The 22,676-nt window shown below is 38.3% G+C and overlaps 1 protein-coding gene across 1 annotated transcript in view; it reads left to right on the top strand.

The window, feature by feature from the left end:
• The first annotated feature begins 5,251 nt into the window (after window positions 1–5,251).
• The window catches only part of Asb15 (ankyrin repeat and SOCS box containing 15), a 33,423-nt gene continuing 15,998 nt past the window's right edge, over window positions 5,252–22,676 (top strand). The window contains 5 exon segments of the mRNA XM_045160069.1: window positions 5,252–5,309; window positions 5,911–6,025; window positions 19,419–19,471; window positions 19,560–19,691; window positions 20,823–20,981. Coding sequence (XP_045016004.1) covers window positions 5,252–5,309; window positions 5,911–6,025; window positions 19,419–19,471; window positions 19,560–19,691; window positions 20,823–20,981 — 517 coding nt within the window.

Below are 22,676 nucleotides of genomic sequence, written 5' to 3' on the forward strand. Positions count from 1 at the left end.
TATAATTCTCTTGGCTGGTGCATTATGACTAATAAATTCATGCTTCATGAATAAATGGATACATTTTTAGGCCAAGGGAATTCATCTCTTTAGGTGTTCAGAGATGATAATAGGACCACGAAAAAAAAATGTGAATTTTATTTGAGATTAATCTATTAATCTTTTATTTAGAATAAATTCAAGAAAATCTACATAAAATCATGTAAGAGTTCTGAAAAGCAGCTGAATCAACAAACAAAGAGGGGTAGCTCTTGATATATTACAATTCAAATGTTTCATAGAAAAAAAACAAAGTAATAAAATTACAAATACAGAGAAAGAAATACTTAAATAATGGTTGAGATTTTATTATAAATATTCAAAACTTTACTAGTTCAAGAGAAAAGTTCTGAAGAAATTGAGACACATAATTTTCCGGGGGGTGGGTATTTTAAACATGTCAATTCTTCCCAGATAAATGTATTCTTGGTATATTTCCACTTAGAATTTCATCACATTCTGATAAGTGATTTTACCAGATGAGACAATGTAGAATAAAGCATTTTGAAAGAAAAATTAAAAAGGAAGCTATACATTTGTCCCAGTAAAGGAATAGACAATGAATGCATTAATGATTCCTTAACTCTTATTCAGCTGTGGGATATAATTATTTGAACAAGAAAACCAAATAATCTTGTACTTGAGTTGTACTGCTCCTCTTAGAGATTAACATAACAAGTTAATAATTATTTTAAAAAATCAACTGTTATTTAATGGTTGAAGAAACAAACAAACTTATTCAAGCAAGGGAGAAAGCTCTTTCCTTCTGTATTTCAACTTAGGAATTACTGAGATATACCTATTGCAGATGAGAATTAACATCTGACATAGCAGGATTAGTGTCTGTACTATATGGCTTAGATTTCAACCTGTTATTATCCTTTTAATTATCCAGTTTTATTCATATCAGATTGGCAACATTTGCATACATGTAAAGTACACAATGTGATGACTTGATATATATTGTAAAAGGATTGCCACAATCAAGCTAATTAATATATCCACTATCTGATAGAATTATTAGTGTGTGTGATGAAAACACTTATGATCTACTCTCAGCAAACTTTACCTAACACTTTTTGAAACATTTTATTGACAACTGCCATACATATGGATAACATACCATAATCATAAAGCCCTCCATCACCATCCCTTTTTCTTCTCCTTCAATAGAGGAGTGTGTCTACTGAATTATTTCATCTTTCCAACAGGTTTTTCTTCTATTTTTATGTCATCATTTCCCCCTCCTATTATACATGTCTTGTGTAGATAGTGTCAGCTTCTCTGAAGTCACTTTGTGTCTGGATGACAGTATAATAAAAAATCTTCCCCTTTATTTGGCTCATACATTCTTTCTGCCACCTGTTTTACAATGGCCCCTGAGCCTTGGAGGGTATGACAGAGGTGTATCACTGAGTGCTGAACACTAGGTTATCACTTCTTCTCAGCACTTGTATAAGTTTTGGGTCACCCTAGTGGCTACTGCTTCTCTAACCAAAAATAAAAGTAGCATTAATATATGGGTATAACAATAAGTATTTAGAGGGCAATTTTGGGAGTATATCCATTTATGCAGACAACAGTAGTAGTTTCACACTGAGGACCTATGACCTTCCCAGCTATAGGCTTTTAATTAGATTTGCAATGCCTGGCATGAATACCCTCCCATTGATTGGGCTTCAAGACCAATCAGAGGGCTATTGGTTTCCCTCATAACAGACATGCCACCATTGCACCAGTTGGTACATTTGGCCACTTCTGGTTAAGACCATTGTTGACTTTTCTCTACTAACAGGAAGCATAGCTCTTTCCTACTTCATGATGGCTAGAACCTCCTCCAACACAGAGAAGGCTTCCTGCTCAGCTCCAGCTTGATTTCTCAGTGACCTGCAGCCCAGGCACAATAAGATCTGATTTTAACTGTAGTTACCATGCATGTTCCACACTAAAGCCCCGGAACTTAATCATCTTATAAGTGAAAGTTTGTATTCTTTAGCTAACATTTTGTTCCTGACCCTGGAAACCACAAGAATCTATTATGTCTTTGTGAGCTCAATTTGGGTTTTTTTTACAGTTCACTTATAAGTAATAACATGCAGCATTTACTGTTCCATGTCAGACTTACTTCACTTAACACAGGTCTATCAAGGTTTATCCATGTTTTTGCAAATAGTAGACTTTATTTTATAAGGGATAAAGAAATTCTACAGTAATACATGGCACACTTGCTTTATCCCTTCTAGACTATTGGGAACAGTGCTGAAGCAGACAAGGAGTGCAAATATTGCTTTGATGTACTAATTTCTTTCTTTCTTTTTTTTGTTATTTATTTATTTATTTATTTTGTGTTTTTTGAGGTAGGGTCTCTAGCTCAGGCTGACCTGGAATTCATTATGTAGTCTCAGGGTGGCCTTGAACTCATGGTGATCCTTCTACCTCTGCCTCCCGAGTGCTGGGATTAAAGGCATGTGCCCACCACGCCCAGTTTGATGTACTAATTTCAATTCCTTTGGATATAAACTCTGAAGACGAATCATATGGTAATTATATTTTGAACTTTTTGAGAAATTTCTATACTATTTTCCATGATATCTGTGTCAATTTACATTCTACCAATACTATAAAAGGGTTCCTTTTTCTCCACTTCATTCTTGTTACTTTTAGATTGTTTAATAACAGCCATCCTAAGAGGTGCCACACAATATCACATTGTGGTTTTAGTTTTTATTTCTTCAATGATTAGTAATATTAAGTTCTTTTTTTTAATCTATCTGCTGGCCACATTTCACAACCTCATGATTGACATTATATTTAATGGTAACAAAATAAAATTTATTCCTTTCAGATCAGAATCAAGGTGAGGATGCTCACTGTCTCACTTCTATTCAACAAGTATCAAAAATATGGTACTTTGGGCTGGAGAGATGGCTTGGCAGTTAAGGTGCATGCCTGCACAGCCTAAGGACCCAGGTTCAATTCTCTAGGTCCCATGTAAGCCAGGTGCACATGGCATGTCCATTCTCTCTCTCTCTCTAATAAATAAATAAAAATAAATCTTTAAAAAATGTGGTACTTCATGAGCCAGGTGTGGTGGTGCATGCCTTTAATCCCAGCACTCGGGAGGCAGAGGTAGGGGGAGTATTGTGGTGAGTTCAAGGCCAGCCTGAGACTGCATAGTGAATTCCAGGTCAGTCTGAGCTAGAGCACAACCCTACCTCAAAAAACAAAAAAACATTAAAAAATCACAAAAATATGGTAGTTGCAAAAACAACAACATGCAAATCAACACACAGAATATTGAATGCAGGAGTAAACCCACACAGTGAGAGGCAGCTGATCTTTGAAAAATACGTTAGAATTGATATTAGGAAAAGAATAATCTTGTCAATAAATGGTGTTGAGAAAATTCGATATCCATAGAGAAAAGAATGAAATTAGACTTAGGCACAAAATGGCAACCTACTAGAAGAGAACAGAAAGAAAAACACCTTGATAACAGTCTTAGCAATGTTTTTGTGCATATGATACCAAAAGGCAACAAAAGCAAGTTATTTTAACTTTCAAATTCAAAATATTTTTTTGTCCAACATAGTAAAAAATTACCAAAATGAAATTCAACTTAAGGAAAGGATGAAATGTTTGCAAATTGGGTATCCCCAATATATAAAGAATTAATACAGTCAATATTAAACAGTAGATTTCCTGATTCTTAAAAAATATTTATTTATTTATTTATTTGAGGAGTAGTGGGGAGAATGGGCATGGCAGGGCCTCTAGCCACTGCAAATGAACTCCAGGCACATGTGCCACCTTGTGCATCTGCTTACATGGGTACTGGAGAATCGAGCCGTGGTCCTTAGGCTCTGCAAGCAAGAGCCTTAACTGCTTAGCCATCTCTCCAGCCCCTGATTTTTTTTTTTCAGGCTGACTTGGAATTAATTGTGTAAACTTAGGGTGGCCTCAAACTCACGGCAATCCTCCTACCTCTGCCTCCCGACTGCTAAGATTAAAGGCATGCACCACCACGCTCAGCCAGCCTCTGATTTTTAAAGTAGGTAAACTATGGATATCAGTGTAGAGGTATCTCAAAACATTAGAAGTAGAACTGTCATATGAGCCAGCTGTACCATGACTCGACTTTATTAGAAGTTTAAGAATTTTGGTCTATAGGCTGGAGAGATGGCTTAGCGGTTAAGGCACTTGCTTGCAAAGCCAAAGAACCCAGGTTCAACTCCCAAAGACCCATGTAATCCAGATGCACAAGGCGGCACACATTTCTAGAGTTTATTTGCTGTGGTTGGAGGCCCTGGCATGCCCATTCTCTCTGTCTCTCTCCCTATTTCTGTATTTCTCTCTCTCTTTCTCCTTTCTCTCTAATAAATAAATAAAAATAAAATATAAAAAATTAAAAAAACTTGACCTCAAAAAAAGTTAAAAAGATCAACCCTCTTTTCTGTGGGGTTGCCTGGAAGCTAAAGGACCACAGTGATGCCAACAGCATGGGCTCTTGAGAGGAGTTATGATATCAGCCCCCCTGGGGGAGTTTGGGGTGCATACATTGGATTCAGTTACAATGTTTTGATTTTCAAAAATAGCATACAGCACAGGAAGCAAATAATTATCCAAGATCTGGGAAGCATGCTACAGAGGACTTCTTTCTTACATTTCTTCTGTGTTGCATGCACAACTGAAAGCAACTATGCCCTTTTTTAAACTCACAAACTTCAAAGTCAAAGCCAAGATAATGAGCAAATGAGAAAGGGAGGAACAGGGAGGAATAAGCCTGAAATATTCTAAAGTGAAATCAGAGCCAAGTGCAGGCCTTGCTTACTGTGAACACAGCAACAGGGTAACCCAAGCCCCTACCACGTAGTGTCGAAGCCATAGTGTCTGCTGCACTTCTCAGAAGGCTTCATAACAAACACGGCTGGGTCAGAAAGAACATAACAAAAGGCTCTGAAGAGGGATGAATGTGGATGCATGACTAACCATAGCAATAACTGTATTTTCAAATCATTGTCAAAGGCCTGTGGGAGAAGTGAGGTACAGGGCCAGCACATAATTTAAAAACAAACATAAAAATGCCAGACTATATGCTACCCAAACTCCTTAGTCCCAAAATAGAAATGGGTGAGCCTGAGGACTGTCCCTCCTAATCTGTCCCAGCCATTCTAACCTCAGACTCTTCATATCACTTGCTATATTTACCACCATGAAACAAGACATGCAATGTCTTCCTAAATATAGAGAAAAGGGTTGTGCATTTGAAAGTAAGTCATTACACGTGCCTTCAAATAAACGGTCCTGTTGAGTAATCTCACCTCTGTAAAACTCATCCTTACTAGGCTAATCACAGGCACATTGTATCACTTTGAGAAAATTCAAAGGAAAAACTAACTTTTGAATCATACAAATTTGGAGGTCATATTAATATCACTAGCATATAATTCTCCCAAATACATGAACTACTGTAAGGATGTTTTATATATGCATAAGGCTGGCTGGCTATAGGAACAGACCTCATAAAAATGGCAGGAATCATAGTTATTATTAACTATTATCATTATTATTAGTTACATAATACAGGTGAATAAATTGAGCCAGTTTGTTGTTATGTTTTTGTTAGTTGAGACAGAGTCCTGCTGTGTAGCCCAGGGTGACCTTGATCTCATGATCCCATGTCACAGCCTGCCCAGTGCTGGGATTATAGCAGGCATCCCACCACACCCGGCTCAAAAATTTAATTGGTGAAATGAAGGTAGCAGAGATAGTAAGTGGTAAAGCAATATTTATTCATAAGTCTGACATCTTACCGTATTTTTTTGCCCTTTATGTCATCTTAAACTTAAGATTAAACATTATGTCACATAGGAAGATTTATAGTAGCTGTTACACAAATGGATAGACAGGTACAAAATGTTCTAAGAGCAGATGTGTCACTGAAAGGTGACAGCTGTGTCTTAATGCGTCAAGCACACATTTTCTCGTAAGTTTACATTATAGTCCAAAATTTTATTTAAAGTTTTAAGGTAGAAAGTTTAAAATGTGGTATAAATTTTATAGCATTTAACAACTCTGGTGTCTTTCATAACAATATTTATGGAAAAAATAACAAAACAAATTAATAATTTTTAAAATGTGTACAGAACCTCTTAATTTCCATCTTTGAGTCTTACAATGCACAGATAATAGTGGTGTAAACATGAATAATTTCTCAAAATTTGCTCCAAGCGTGTTGGAAGTAGATTAATCCCAGCAGTGCAGAGGCAGAAGTGGTAGGATCACTGTGAGTTCATGGCCAGCCTAAGACCTAAGCCTAAGAGGTCCAGGTCAGCCTGGGGTAGAATGAGACCCCACCTTGAAAAAAAAAAGAAAAAAGAAAAAAAAACAGAGAGAGAGACAAGTTTTTAAGCAAACAGGTAGGACTTGTGAAAATGTGCATATTAATTCAGTTGACACCAAGTGCAAAGAAAAATGAGAAGAAAGACAGAATTTGTGCATCTGCTCCCAAAAGCCTAGGATGCAAGAAGAATCAACTCAAGCAAATCTAGCATAGGCCTTTGAGAGAAGAAATGTGGATTGTTTTTCAACTTCAGAAACAAGGAGGCCAAAGATCATCAAGCAGGATTTTGTTTGTTTGTTTGTTTGTTTTTTGGTAGGATAGAGAGGAGAGGAGACAGAAGCCAGATGGCTTTGTAAAGGTTCACAGCAGCCTGGGCTAGCTCAAAGATAGCTATGACAAAATAAACTCAAAGCAGATTATTTTCTTTAGAAAACCAGCAGGACAGTAGGCTTTATTGGTCTGCTTTGTTTTCTGTCTTTCTTTCTTTTTAAGATTATTTTATTTGTTTATTATTTATTTATTTATTTATTTTATACTCAGTGAATACAGGCAAGTTGGTACCATTGTTAACCTCCTCCCTGTCCTCCCCCCTCCACAGGGACTCTCCTTGTTGGGGTATATGGGTCGTGCATTGTGGGGTTAGCCTTTATTTTTGGGTAGGAGGAAATGCCTGTACATGTCATTGTTTTCTGTTTTTGAGGGAAGGGTTAGAAACAAATTCCTGAAGACTAAAATTCTAATCATATTTTCTTAGTTTCCACCTATATGCACGTTTCAGACTATATGGCAATTACTAAGTAAAAACCAACATAAAGACAGAAAGCCAGTGTGAGATGATTGCACTTAATTCAATTTGACCTGGGTCTAAAAGATGAAGAATGAAAAATAATGTGCATTATAATTTGCCCAGGGGATTACGTTCTGCCAATGCACAAAATGAGATTTATCTCACGAGGTCATACAAAACTATGAGCATATGCTTTTTTTCTTCTTAGGTGGAAGATCTCATTCCTTCAGTAGCAAACTTTCCAGCAGCTGAGCTAGTAGATCATTTCTTTTCCAAGAGCTCTTTGAACCAATCAGGACACAGATAATCTTATTATTCCTCTGTTGGCTTGAATTTCTTTTGATGAGAGTCAAGAGAAGTCATGGGTAATACTTTTGTGTGCCAGAGAACGCTTGTGTTTCGGTTGTGCAAGGTCAGGTCTCAATTTAACCACCAACTGGATACTTAATTTTAGATATGCAAAGGAACACATTGGCTCCAGGGCACTTCCTCTGATTTGGGAAGGCAAGTCCCTGGTAAGAATGAAAAGACGAGCATTCCAAAAGGTGAGATCATGAAATATTTAATCTGTTCCTTGCCAACTAGCTTATGGAGTAGTTCAGTATTAGAAATATTCATACTAGATAGAAACACAGGTAGATTGTGCTTGCTCCTCATTGCTTTCATTCCTATTGGCCACCTGTGGGCTTGCCTGTATGTGACCTTTTTAATTATAGAATAAAGCCAGGATTGGTTCCTTTATTTATAGAATGTCACCTCGATTGCATAATTATCCTGCATAACATAACAAAAACATACCATTAAAAGAATGCAATAAGGAGGAATATGCTATGGAAGTGCCTGTACACATACTTTGGGGTCCCAGAAGGGACTTCTCTGTGCTTGTGATTTCTGAGGGGGAAAAAAGATGTTTGTGAATAGTTAAATCTATATGATGACCTATTTTATCATTAATTGTAAGAGTTATGTGCTTTGTGTGCAGATTGAAGAACTCCTTTAAGGTAGAAAAGGGAATGCACTAGATTTGGGGATTTAGTCTTGCAAATTATATAGTACCAAATCTTAAAATTGGAGTGACCTTAAGGTATACCTGATTCTGTCCCTTATCTATTAACTGGATGAATCCTAAGTAATCGTCTACATATGAAATGATTTGATTTCCATGAAATGCCAGTGATATGTACAAGAGTGTCCCAATCACTGCTTCCTGAAAGAACATTCACTTATTGTAATAAAGTACCTCAATTTTATACTTTTTGAGTAAAAATTCATAACATTTCAAGTGGATTTTTGGTTACTTCTTCTAGAAAACTTTTTCTGAGGCTTTTGAGTTTTCAGGTTAATAAATAAGACCATCATCTATAGTCTAATGGTTAAGCCTGTGTGGTCTCTATTATAAAATGATTAGGTTTACACGCTGCATCACCACCAGCTACTTGATGTGCAAGCATGAACAAACTGCTGCACCACTCTGCTTCAGCTCCTTCATTTGTAAAATGGGAAGAAAATGTACTGTAAACATTAAATGACATGATCCAGTCCATGTACATAGCATACTATGCCTCAATAGATGTTAGTTAAGGTATTATTCAATTCAAAATTAAGATATATATTGATGATCTACTGAGTATTTTCCCCTGTGCTAAACCTTGAAGAGAAAAGTTAATGGAGTAGGGCAAGTCTAGAATACATTACTTAAAATCAGCAAACTCCCTGTGGTACATATTCCATGTAATTATGTGTGGTCTTGTGCCTGAGATGTAACAAACACTGAATATGTATGTTTTGGTAGAAAGAATGATCCAGATGAACTGATGAACCAGTTTTCCTCTGTCCTGTTGCCTAGCAGAGCAGAGGGACAATGTACGTCCCATTTGCTTTGTAACGTGGTGCTGGGAATTACTCCCTGATGATCTGATTATCAGAAAGGAGACACAGCTACTAGACTATGGTGTCTCTAAGAGGATTTGTACATGGATAAACAGCTTTTCTCTAAGGGCGCTAAGTCACAGATCCCTGTCAACTTGGAGGCCTCTGTCCTGTGCTGATTCTGCTCAACATTTGTCAGTGTCAGCAGAGCATAAGAATGTAGAAAACATGGATATTGTATCTACAAATAAAAGAAAACTTGGAAGGGGTAGAAAATTCACTAGATCTTAGGAGATGGGAATAAAGGTTACATCTTAAAGAGTTGAAATATGGTCAAAAATACAGTACTGCACAGAATGGTGTAGTGAACAATGTGCAGCAGACACACACAAACACGCAAACACACATACACACACATAAACACTGGAAGAAATCCAAATCTAATGCAGAACATGAAATCCTCCAAATCCATCTGACCTTGAGCTAAAATAATAGATGTATAGCGCCTAAGAGAATGGAGGGAATCATGGACAACTGTTGCTATGCTGGTCCAACTCTACCCATTGTGCTTCCTTCAGGGTAGCTTAGAGCCACTTTTAGAAAGAGGCAGATAAATGTGTAGCCACAAGAGAGCCATCAAGATGGTGAGGGAAGCTCAACCCTGTCACAGTGAGAGTAATTATCCATCCTTGAGAGGAGAAGGCTGCCCTCTAGGGAGACACTTATGGAGGGTCCTATGGAGCAACACTTTCCTAGTAACCGTTCACAGGAAGGAGCACTGGGCCTTTTGAACAGTGGTTTCAAGGTATGGCTAGGATGTCAGTGTTTCTCCACATGGCTGAAGGTGGCAGCTGAGGCTGGCCAGTTACGTGTTGGGTGGGTGGGAATTTACAGGTGGGGCCACTGGGTGGTCTTCAACCCTGAGGATGGATAGGTAATTCCAGGAAAAAGTGAGAGTGAAATAATGCAGATTTAGAGAACCTGGCCAAGGGTGAGGAACAGAATTGAAACTGCCCAAACATACGAGGCACCTACTTCCCCATTCCAGGGGTGTTCACCCACCCAATAGTAGCAAGCATGTTTGACCACCCGCCAGGCCACTTTCGTGGGGAGGCCGGCCTGGAGCAGGGCCCCTTGTCTTCTACACTCACTGCCTCCAGCAGAAGGAAGTTCATGGCCTGAGTGTGATTTCAGCAGAGATGTTAAGAAGTGCAAAGGCTCTTACAGTTTGAGTGAGATTAGAATAGGAAAATAACTGACTTGAGTAAGAGGCAGGAATTCTGTCATGCACAACAAAATAAACCCTGTCCCAGAATTAAATGTTCTTAGGAAAAAAGATATGTATACGGCTGTTTATGATCCTGAGATTTTTTTTTTAAGTATTTTAAGTAATTAATGCCATTAAATCAGTTTTGTTCACCTTACAGCTAACTCAGCCATGTGAACCAAAAATAGCTTTCTAAGATGTCAATAAGTGGGGGCTGCCACTCATTATTGGTGGTTCTATTGAATATCTGCTCCTTTCCAAGCTAAGGAACTTGTTCCATCATGTTTTCCCCACTTTGCTGTAAATTTGGGCAAATTTCTCTCTTCTCAAAGTTACCAGGGTGCTTTGCCTACTCCTGCCTGAGCGCTGATGAAGGCAGTGTTTCAGAGAGTTTGCAAACTTTGGCTCCACAACTCAGTCTTAGTCCAACTTTTTTTTTTTTGAGTTATTTATTTATTTATTTTTAAATTTAATTTTTATTAACATTTTCCATGATTATAAAAAAAATCCCATGGTAATACCCTCCCTCCCCCCCCCAGTCCAACTTTTAATTGTTATTGCTGAAAAGCACCTAAGATCTACCAACCTACCACATTCCAAGAATATCATAAAGCATTGTTAGCTGTAGTCGCATTGCTGTATAATAGACCATCAGAATGCCTTCACCCTACCTAACTGAAACTTTGTATCCTTTGAAAAACATGTCCCTAAACTCCCACATCCGAGGCACCAGCAACTATCACTCAACTCTGTTTCTATGAGACCAGTATTGTTACATTTTATAGTAGTTCACATTTTATAAGATTCTGAAATATTTCTCTTCCTGTGTCTGATTTATTTGACATAATGTCCTCCATCTTCGATCTTGTCATAACTGACAGTATTTCCTTTTTTATATTGTATATACGGAATGATATTCTATTGTAAACATATAGCACATTTCTCTATCCATTCATCTGTCAAACCACATTTAGGCTGATCCTATGGGGATACTGTGAATCCGCTGAGGACAGGGGAGAAAACAACAACAACAATCCATCTTAGTTCCCCTTACGCAACTCAGTAACTTTGGTCATCTTGCCTCTGCCTCTAGCAGTTTCCTACCAGTGTCGAGTGCTACCACCACCGGCTCAGACCAATCTCAGCCATTCAAAATATCTGGTCATATGTGGTTAAATGACCATGGTTATAAGAGATGACACGAAAGTGCTTCATGTATAATAATTTTAATAACCATATTGGATTTAATTGGCTGTGCACACCACATACAATAGTGTCTTGGGCCCATTCACTATCATTTAGACATTTAGATTATAATGTTTCAGTGATTTAAATGGAACTGAGGGATATATTTTAACATACAGATTTTTTTTTCTATTCATTTTATAAGATAGATCATTGCATTTAGAATTGTAAAGCACGGGACATTTGTAAAAATAGAAACACATTAGCTGACTTCTCATGTTTTAGCCTTTCTCTTTCTATCAGTTTTTAAATATGTTTATTTGCTGCTTAGTGAGAGAACATGAATGGCATCAGCCTTGACACTGGACCTTGACACTGCAAAAGATCTTCAGACGCACGTGCCACTTCGTGTGTCTGGCTTTACATGGATACTAGGGAAGAGACCCAGCCAACAGGCTTTGCAAGGAAGTGCCTTTCATCACTGAGCCACCTCTCTAGCTCCTCTATCTGTTTTTACTACCCTGATACTCTGAAAATCCATGTGCTAAGGAACCTAAAGTCCCTCCTTACAATCTGGTGTCGTTTCTTTTTTATTATTATTATTTTTAAAAATAAAACAAAAAAATTACTTAATTTTTTTTTCTTGTATTGTTTTTAGAATCTAGCATGCTTCTTCCCACACTTCTGTCATCATCGAGCTTACTTTGGAATTCAATAGTAGAGAGTAAAGATGTCAACTTTTGTAATATGAAAATAGACAAGCACAACCAGTGGCAGGTTTTGCCGCTAGTATATTTACATGGCAATTAAGCAGCACCAAAACTGGAACAGGAGTTTGGTAAAAACATAGGTATGACTTAAAAAGAAAATACAAGCTTAGTCTATTCTGCTCATTGGTTCATTCTAAAAGCAGTGTATATCTGATTGTTCAATAATGCACTCATCCAGATAATACTTAACTGAATTCTTGCCACGTGCCAGCCATCATACTCAGTGTGAAGAGACCCATTGGCTCATTTGCATTGTTATTTCTTGTTTTGAAATGTCAAGTTGTATATCTTTGAGGTACCACAGCGTGACATTGATTTTGACAAAGGTTAAATGTACCAGCAGATATATTGTACTGTTAAGAAAGATGTTGCTTGAACCATCTAGTTCTCCCCATCACTAATAAGCTTTCTCTCTAGTATGAAAGGCAAATCCCATGAAAGGTGAAACTTGAACTGCATTAACTGTAATTAAGAATCACGATGTGGTGGATTCCAGTTGTAACAGAACTAAATTTCTCACTGGAAACTTCTGGGGATTAGTAAGCTCTGTTGCTAAAATCAGACAAATAATTTATCTGACTTGCCACTTTGTACAATAGGACTTTGAAAAACAGAAGTGCATAGGCAATGACCATCAAAGTTATAACAGACTTGATTTATGGTAATTTCACTGTATTTTTGAATTTGTATATACAAATGGTCCAATAAATAAAAATTAAAACATTTTTAATGTGTTAACTAATTTCCTTAACAAAACCAAAAATTGAAGTTGTTTTTATTTAATTCTTACTCTTTCTCAGATAGGATAAATCCCAACAATCTTTTCTCCAGGACTCCAGCAGATGAGCTCACCAGTCAGGAACTGTAGCATATTCAAGGTAAAGAAAAGTTCCTCTCTGTGAATCTAACCTGCCTTCCACAGAGCAGAAACCTGGGCATTGGACGTGGGTTGTGCTTTTGTAAAATTGTGAAGAAAACTAAATTTTATTATATCTTGCATTTATTTTTATATAAATACTTATTTATTTATTGACTTATTTATGAGAGAGAGAATGGGTGTTCCTTGAACTCCAGCCACTGCAGGTGAACACCAAATGCATGTACCACCTTGTGCATCTGGCTCTATATGGGTACTGGGAAATCGAGCCCAGGTCCTTTGGCTTTGTAGGCAAGTGCCTTAACTGCTGACCCATCTCTCCAGCCCATGTTTTGCCCTTCTTAAAGCCCATTATCCCTTCACACTTGATCTCAGCAATGAACCAACCTTCTGTCATTTTGCCAGATTCATACTACTCTCAGAAACTCTTCCAAGAAATCCTGATTCTATACCATACCCAGTATGGTATCCCTGGCATGTTATTTTGTTCTATTTTATTTAATTGCACATGGTCAATTATGTAGCTCAGACTGGCCTCAAACTCTCAATTCTAACTCAGTGTCCTGAGGGCTAGCTAGGATTGCAGATGTGCACCATCATGCTTGCTGCCACTGGCATTTTCAAAGGGATAGAAACTGGAACAATATGCCCTGAAGGACATACTCTCTCAGTGATGTGACAGGTGTTGATGGCAATATATTTATAGACCCACAGTCCTTCCTTGAACCACAGAAGCTACTGTCCACTCATCCTCTCAGGCCAATCTCGTGATTTACTCATGGAGGGAGATAGCTTCAATTTTGATATGCCCCAGACAGACCACCCAGGTTGGTGAGGCAACAGATTTGAATGTGATCAGTACTAAGCCAACACAGCCATTCATGAAGAATGCAGGTAAATTTGTCCTTGTTCTGGGGAAAGCATAACAGTGATTGCAGGATATGGGAGCTACATGTCAAGGGGTGCTCTGAGGAGTGTCATAAATTCATCAACCACTTTGACACAAGACATCATTATGGATCAAAGATAAGAGGTAATTTAGAATGAGGGATCATTTCTACTCTTGCATATTACCTCGAAGTACCATCTAAACCTCCTGACCTCTTCTGTCCGACACCAACTGCTATGTTGATCCTATCTTTTGGACAGGAATATTTAGACACCAAAACAAAACATATAGAATAAAGGCAAGCTTAGGACATAGACCATCCAAAATCACACAAAGCCTTACTTCACAGAACCAAAAGAAAACATTCATGTTCCCTTGGGAGCTGTTTTTTTTTTTTTTTAATTTTAATTTATGGAAGTTATGGTTACCAAGAGCTGACTGTAAAGACAAAATCAGAGTGTTTTCTTTTAAAAGTGACAGATGGCAGCTTCTGACAGACCTTACAAGTGATGTGCCTCAAAGAGTTAGCTTTGCTTCTGAAAAGCCAAATTTTCAATTATCCACAGTGGTCCATAATCCCCACAATATACAACCAGAGTGAGGATTGGAAAACACAATAGCAGTGTGTGTAGAGTGTTTCACAATGCTCTTGAAACAAAGCCGGCACTCTATAGCTGATGGTTCTGAGTATTATCACCACTTTTGTTTTTTCCAAAAGTATTATAAAGTTTACGTGGCCATCAGGCTGTCCTTAGTCCTACTATCTAAATTTGGGATGAGGGCTGGAGAGATGGCTTAGCGGTAAGCACTTGCCTGTGAAGCCTAAGGACCCCAGTTCGAGGCTCGATTCCCCAGGACCCATGTTAGCCAGATACACAAGGGGGCGCACGCGTCTGGAGTTCATTTGCAGTGGCTGGAAGCCCTGGCACACCCATTCTCTCCCTCTCTCTCTATCTACCTCTTTCTCTCTCTCTCTGTCACTCTCAAATAAATAAGTAAAAATAAACAAAAAAGTTTAAATTTGGGATGAAACCCAGCCCATCTGCAAAACAAATTAATAAATATTAATATTAATATCTGGGTTAGACTTTTGTAACTTAGCATTTAGAAAACTGCAATTGAGCTGAAGGGTTTTTTTTTCCTCCTAAAACTTAAAGGAATTTCAGAGAATTTGTGTATTACATGCCAAGTATGGAGAACATATGGTCTCCTATAGAACTGGAACTCTAGTGCGACTATGCAGAACTCCCACCCAGCCAAGCTGTCAGTTCTACTGGGGGAAGCCTGTAGCCTGGAGCTGATCCACGTAGGTTTTCTCATTATTTTTGCCTGGTGTCCGTTGTGGATATGAAACAGTTAAGAATATCAAGATGATGTTCTTGATAGTAAATGGCTACTAAGAAGGTGTGGGGGAACTCACAGACCATCTCGGTCTCTAAGGAGCCAGTGGTATTTCAGGTACTGGAAGCCCGGATTTCAGCCAGAGTTAAGCTGTAGGCTTAATGGGTGAAAAGCTCTGAATCCCACTCCCAATCCCATGACCTTGCAGCCCCTCTTTCACCACAGAGAGCCGACAATGCTACAGGCTTAACTTTGTCATCCAATGTTCTTATCTGGAGGGCTTGGTGCTTATTGGCTAGAAAAAAGTCAACAACTTTCCTCCTGTGATCACTGAGAGAAACTATATGCTTCTTATGATGGTAAATAGGTGGGAATGGAAAAAATGTTATAAGAGCGGAAAATGGAAAAAAAAAATCAGGATTGTAGGTGAGGTCCAGTGCTTTCCCAGTGTGTATGAGGCCTTGGGTCCAATCTTCAACAGTACAAAAATGAAAATTTAATTTTGGTTCTTGCAAGAAACTCATAGTTCAAGTGAGAACACAAAACACAAATATGTGAAGAACTTCTTGCAAAGCAAGTACAGAATGAGTGAATTAAAATGTATGTGAGAGATATTCATGGACAGTGGAGGGCAGAAAAGGAAGTAGAGCATTCCAGAAAGGGTTTCTATACGAGAAGCCTCTTATGCCAGCTTGAGGCAGTGTGGGCTAGGAGTCTGGACAGCTGGGAGAGCCTCGTGAAAGAAAAAGAAGCAGATGTCAAAATAACCAGATGCAAAACAAACAAACAAACAAAAACAGACTGCATACCTGAGAAAAACGGCCAGTTGTAAGAACAAAGCCAAGATTGGATTATGTCTCAGCATTTGTTTTCTCTTTCCAAAGCACAATAATAGACCATGATCTATGTGCAAACGTTTCTCTAGACCTGAAGCTGTGTCCTAATTCTCTGCTCTCATGCAGTTAGTTACAGTCTAGGGACCAGAGAAAATGAACCCATGGACATCAAGTGCGAAGTAAAGTGAAGCATTTGAATCTTCCCGATGCAGAGGATCCCAAGTGCACACATTGGCCTGTGAGGAGGCAGAGTCGCCCACTGTGAGCAGCCATGCTCACGGGAGCAAGATTGTACTCTTAGGTGCAGCTTTGGAATAGTAGCACAGTTTATCCCTTCTCTTCTGTTTTTGTTTTTGTTTTTCTGTTTTTTTAAGGTAGGGTCTCACTCTAGCCCAGGCTGACCTGGACGCACTCTAGTCACAGGACAGCCTCAGACTCATGGCGATCCTCCTACCTCTGCCTCCGAGTACTGGGATTGAAGGCGTGCGCCAGCACGCCCGTCTTATCCCTTCTGTTCTGAAGTGTAAAGAACAATGTTTTTGTTGGTGTTTATTTTGAGACAAAGTCTCATTATTGCAGCTCAGGCTGACATGCTGTGTAGCCCCCAGGGTAGCCTAAACCTCAAAACCCTCCTCCCTCCGCCTCCCAAGTGTTGGGATGAAAGGATGCACAACAGGCAGGTTGGTACAGAAAAATGAACAAGATCTTCACAGTGCTATTGATTTGTGTGCAGTCTATCCAGAGGTCAGGGACCTTGACTGTCAGCACATTTAGAGTTATCTTTTTACACTTTATGACTTTCTAAGCTTGAAGAAAGAGAAGGCATGTCAAATATTCTTTGTAAGCAAGCACTTTTAACCAATGAACCATCTCTCCAGCCCCACAAATGTACTTTGTAAGTCACCTGCAGATGCTATTTTAGTTTCTTCTCTTGAAAAGACGATGTAAAATTTACCATGTGATTTGTCATGCAAAATTTCATAGAGAGAATACATTTGGGCCCAGTAGTACTACTAATTAAAGTAGTTTCATACTGGATTGTCAGCCTTATCATAGAACTATTTTCAATATCCTTTTTTTTTTTGTTCTCTGTGTGTGCATGTATGTATGTATGTATGCATATTCACGTGCATGAGTATATCAATCCATGCCATAGTGCATGTGTGGGGGTCAGAAGACAACTTTTTAGGTCAGTCCTCTATATTCCACTGTGCTGATCCTTGCTACACTCACCACAAAGCTCCAGGAAATTCTAATGTGTTGAGATTTCAGAAGCCCACCGAGGCTTCTGACATTTTATATGGAGATCTAATTCAAATACTCTAGTTTGAGCAGTGAGTCTTTATTCACTGAGTCAACAACTCCCCAGTCAACAACTTCTGTACTTATTAAACTTTCCATCTAAAAACAATGAAACTTGTTCAATAGTTTAAATATATATTTAAATAAATGAGCTAGTGAACAACTATTTTCGTTTTTGCATGTCATTTTTAGGGGAGATAGGCTAGCCAAAAGCAGTGGCTTGTAAAGAATAGACAGCAATGCTCAGGACAAGTAGTTTAGGTATCTACAGAATGGCTGGTGCCTGGTCAGTGGCTAGAGTTAAGATGGTCCTTATCTCTACCATTCAGATGATGTGGAGACAAACCTGACCTAAGACCTGACAGTTGCTGCTTTGTAGAGACGATAAACTATCACTCTTCTTTGTTACAGCATTGGCATGCTTCTCCTAGTGCTATGTAAACTGTTGGGCCCAGATTAGCATGCATAAAAAGATTCAGAAAAGAGCTTAAGTCCAACTTAAGCTAGTACTAAAAAGAAAATCCAGGACAGGAGAGAGGGCTTAATGGTTAAGGTATTTGCCTGCAAAGCTAAAGGACTCAATTTCAATTCCTTAGTACCCATGTAAAGCTAGATGTACAAGGTAGCACATATGTCTGGAATTTGCTGGCAGTGACTAGAAGCCCTGGAATGCCCATTTTTCCCCTCTTTCTTTCTACCTCTCTCTCTATCTAAAATGAAAAATATTAAATCAAAAGTTAAAAAATCTACTCAGGCCCTAGGAAGATGTCTCAGTGAGTAAGCCCTTGCCACCCAAGCACGAATACCAGAGTTCAAATCCTTAGGTCCCACATAAGGCAGGTTGTAGTGCTAACATCTAGAGTCTCACTGGCTTGTAGAGTGAGAAGTAAGGCACAAACAGGAGAATCTCCTGGAAGCTTACAATGCCTCTAGCCTGGAAAGCACAGTATTTAAAACATGAACAGTAAGAGACCCTTCCTTGGCTAGAGAGTGAGGACTGACACCTGGAGTTGTCCTCCACATGTGAGCTGTGATATGTGTATGCCTACACTCACACACACATAAATATCCCCATTACACATGCACAAATGCGTTCAAAGAGCAAGTACTTAAAGGTTTTAGCACTTAGAACTTTTGAATTTAATGAAATGGGGCTTATATATGCATGTTTTAAAATGATAACTATTTGTATTTCTTTTGTATATATATATACACATACACACACACATACATACACACATACATACATACATATATACACACATGGATGTAGGTATGTATATAATTTATTTATTTGAGAGAGAGAGAGAAAGAGAGAGAATGGTCTCCCCAGGGCCACCAGCCATTGCAAACAAACTCCAGATGCATGTGCCCCCTTGTGCATCTGGCTTATGTGGGTCCTGGAGAGTTGAACCAGGATCCTTTGTAGGCTTTGTAGGCAAGCACCTTAACCTCTAAGCCATCTCTCCAGCCAGCAATATTTATTTATGGGGCACTCACTTTGTTGTAAGACTCCTGATACCTCCTCTGGGAACATGTCTACCCTACCTTCTGTTCCTTTATTCTGGTAAGGAATCTCACTGTTTTACAAAGTCCACTTGGCTCAGAATTCAACAATCTGATCTTCCACAAATCCCCATTACTTGTCAAAAGTGGAATTACCTATACAGAAAATTTCTAGTTGAATTTGGCTGGATAGGGATGCCTATTTTTCTAAATCATTATGGAATCCAAAAAGACCCTGAGTGTTTTGAACAAATTCGCAAGTACAGTTTATACAACTAACATTCCAACAAAGAGACCAATATCTGTATACTAAGTAGCACATTCTGCTACACTCTCAGCTAACCTCTTTGAGTAAGCAGATTATGTCACCAGTACAAATATGGCTATTTTTTTTTTTCCTCTGCTAGATTTGTACCACTAAGTGATCAGAACAGAAAGCTTATAGAAGCCATCAGGCAAGGTGAGTGAGCAAGTGGCCTCTCTGGGGGTGGATTGGAGAGCCCACCTTGCAAAAGCCAATGTGTAATCAGTCCTTATGTTTGATTCAGGTCACATCCTTGAGCTCCAGGAGTGTGTGAAATACAAGTATGCTCTGGATGAAGCTGATGAGAAGGGATGGTTCCCATTGCATGAAGCTGTCGTTCAACCCATTCAGCAAATACTTGAGATCGTCTTGGATGGTAGGAGACCATAGCACCTCTGAAGACCTAGAGCAGAAATGTAGACATTATGGTGCTTCAAAATGAACACAACAAACATTAATAAACAAAATAAAAACTTATTTTGAATTTGAACAGATAGTACCCATGTTTAAAACTTGAGTAGAAAAATTAGCAAAAGTTGGGACATTTGGAGATCACACTTTGCATTTTTGCATCTAAGAAAGTGTCCCAGGTTGTTGGGAAGATATTTCTGTCACCTATGCTAACCCCACAATGCATGACCCATTTTCATTAACAAGGAGGGTCTAATGGGAGGGGGTAGATCACAGATGAGCCTAAATAATGGTACCAAACTGCCTGTATTTACTGAAAAGAAAACTAATAAATTAAATTTTAAAAAAAGCTTTCTACATATTATGGATTAATTTATTTAAATATATATATTTTTTCATTTGTAAGTCAGTTTTAAAATTTTCGTCTTCAACTATTTCCTGATTTAACAGTTTCCAAAAAATTATTACAGATTGCAACAAATAATGCTTAAGATATTTAATCTTAATCTTTCCATAATGTAAACATCAACAAATAATGTTATCCGTCATCCTAATGTAGTCTTAGCACATTTGAGAAGGTCTTTTAAGCTTCAGTATTGCTTTCTAGCTCTATATTTTGAGAGAAAATGAGAAATATACTTGATTACCCAGGGAGCCCATTAGAGAATTAGACAAACAGAAGACGGGCACAGATGACTGGAAGGATAACGCTGCTTTTCTAACACATTCCAATACACTCTCGTAGTCACACCTCGCATTTGATAAAATACAATCTCAGGTGCAATTTATGTAATGAAAATGACTGAAGAATTGCTCTACAATAAATTTAGAAGTGAAAATTAGCAGCCCATTTTAAGAGAAAGCAACTTGAAACACAGACATTGGTTTTTTAGCTGTCAGTTTGGTCAGCCAGTCCATGTCCACCTACGAATCCTTAATGTGCTTTGCTGGATTCTCATTGTATCTCTATTTATTCTTCCCTTGCTCATCATTTGAATGTGTTCAATCTGATGTGTATAATACAGGGCTAATCAGACCTATGAAATGCCCCATAAGTAAATAATTAACTTTTTAACACAATCCTTTCCCATTTCAGCATCCTATAAGACACTCTGGGAATTCAAGACTTGTGATGGAGAAACACCCTTGACTTTGGCCGTTAAAGCTGATCTGGTGGAAAATGTAAGGACTTTATTAGAAAAGGGAGTGTGGCCCAACACCAAAAATGATAAAGGAGAGACACCTCTTCTGATTGGTAAATAAATTTTTTTCTAGAACTTTCATAGTTTGAAATACATAGCAATTACTTAATACATAGCTGTTGAAAACTACTGTGTATCTGCTAAAATGTCTGACTTCAATCCCTTTCTTTCCCTTCCCTGAGTGCCCCTCCCCAGCCCTGTTTCACTTGGCCTGGGAACTGTTTTCCTTGCTCCACAGAAGGTCCAGAGAGATGGTTCCAGCATGCAATTACAGAGCACAACTACCAAAAAAATAAAAAGGTTCCAAATAAGTTCAGGAAGTACAGAGATGTGACATCTAATGGAATATTCTCCAGGTGGAGATCATTGGAAAGGAGAGCTCTTTGTTCAAGATGTAGCAAAAGAGAAAAGCAGTAGAACGTGGGTGAGATAAAGAAAGAGGAGCACCATGCCCACATCAGAACATTCTCACCAGACTGAAGTAAATTTGGAAATATTCTCAGGAGCAGACACTGAGTCTGACACCTGTGAGAGGATCATCATGGAAACACAACAAAGAAAGGATGGCAAATCTCAAGTTGTCATTTATCTTCTATGTCCTGTGTAGCCTGTTAATTGTTGAATAAGAGTTATCAGGTCTGTTCACAGAATAAGAAATAAATGTCATTAATTATATATGACCCAAGTTAAAAAAAAATACTGACAAGGAATTAGTAACCTCTGCCTTCATGCTAAAAAGTTATTATGTCACATTAGCCTAGTGCTTTTTCCAGACAAGTGAGAACTCTTTTCCTAAGTAGCTTCTATACATGCTAAGTGGAATACCCATCTTTGGGTTGTTTTACCTCTAATAACATCATGTATTTTTTAAGATTTATTTTTATTTATTTACTAGAGATAGAGAGATGGGTGTGTGGGGAGGAGAGAGAGAGAGTAAGAATGGGCATGCCAGGGCCTCTAGCCACTGCAAACTCCAGACAGCATCTGGCTTATGTGGGACCTTCAGAATCGAACCTACATGCTTAGGCTTCACAGGCAAGTGCTTTACTTTCTAAGCCATTTCTCTAGCCCATGCTGTATTTTTTAATATTTTATTTTTATTTATTTATTGGACAGAGAAAGAGGGAGAGAGATTAAGATAATGGGTGCAGCAGGGCCTCCTGCCACTGCAAATGAACTCCGGACACATGTGCCCATTTGTTCATCTGGCTAATGTGGGTCCTGGGGAATCAAACCCGTGTCCTTTGGCTTTGCCGGCAAATGCTTTAACTGCTAAGCCATTCCTCCAGCCCATGATGTATTATTTTTAATGCCAGCACAGATGGAGTGTTACAAAATCATATGCAGATTTGTTGCTTCTGTTGAAAACCTTTGATTTCTGCACACAAAGCTTTGTTTATTGGATGCTAGAAGCAGAATTGTTGTTCACTTGTTACTCTCAGCCCAGTCACGTTAAAAGGACAACTGAGTCATGCTTGCTTTTCATTTGTTTTATTTTTGCCTCACCTTAATGTTCCTTTAATTCCAACTGCCCATAACAGAGCACTATATGAACTTCAAGTTCTATTTTGCTTTAACTCTCACCTCTAGCCATATCCAAAGTGCAGGAAAGGAATTTTATCACTGTGTTCAGAACGGAAATAGAATAAATTTGGAAATATGTAAATTTTAAAATCTTATTTCATCTGTTATGTTATACCAAGAATGTGCTTATCAATTTTAACTGTTTTATCCATTTATTAGTTTAG

Source organism: Jaculus jaculus, chromosome 10, assembly GCF_020740685.1.
Source record: "Jaculus jaculus isolate mJacJac1 chromosome 10, mJacJac1.mat.Y.cur, whole genome shotgun sequence".
In the NCBI taxonomy this organism is placed as follows: Eukaryota; Metazoa; Chordata; class Mammalia; order Rodentia; family Dipodidae; genus Jaculus; species Jaculus jaculus.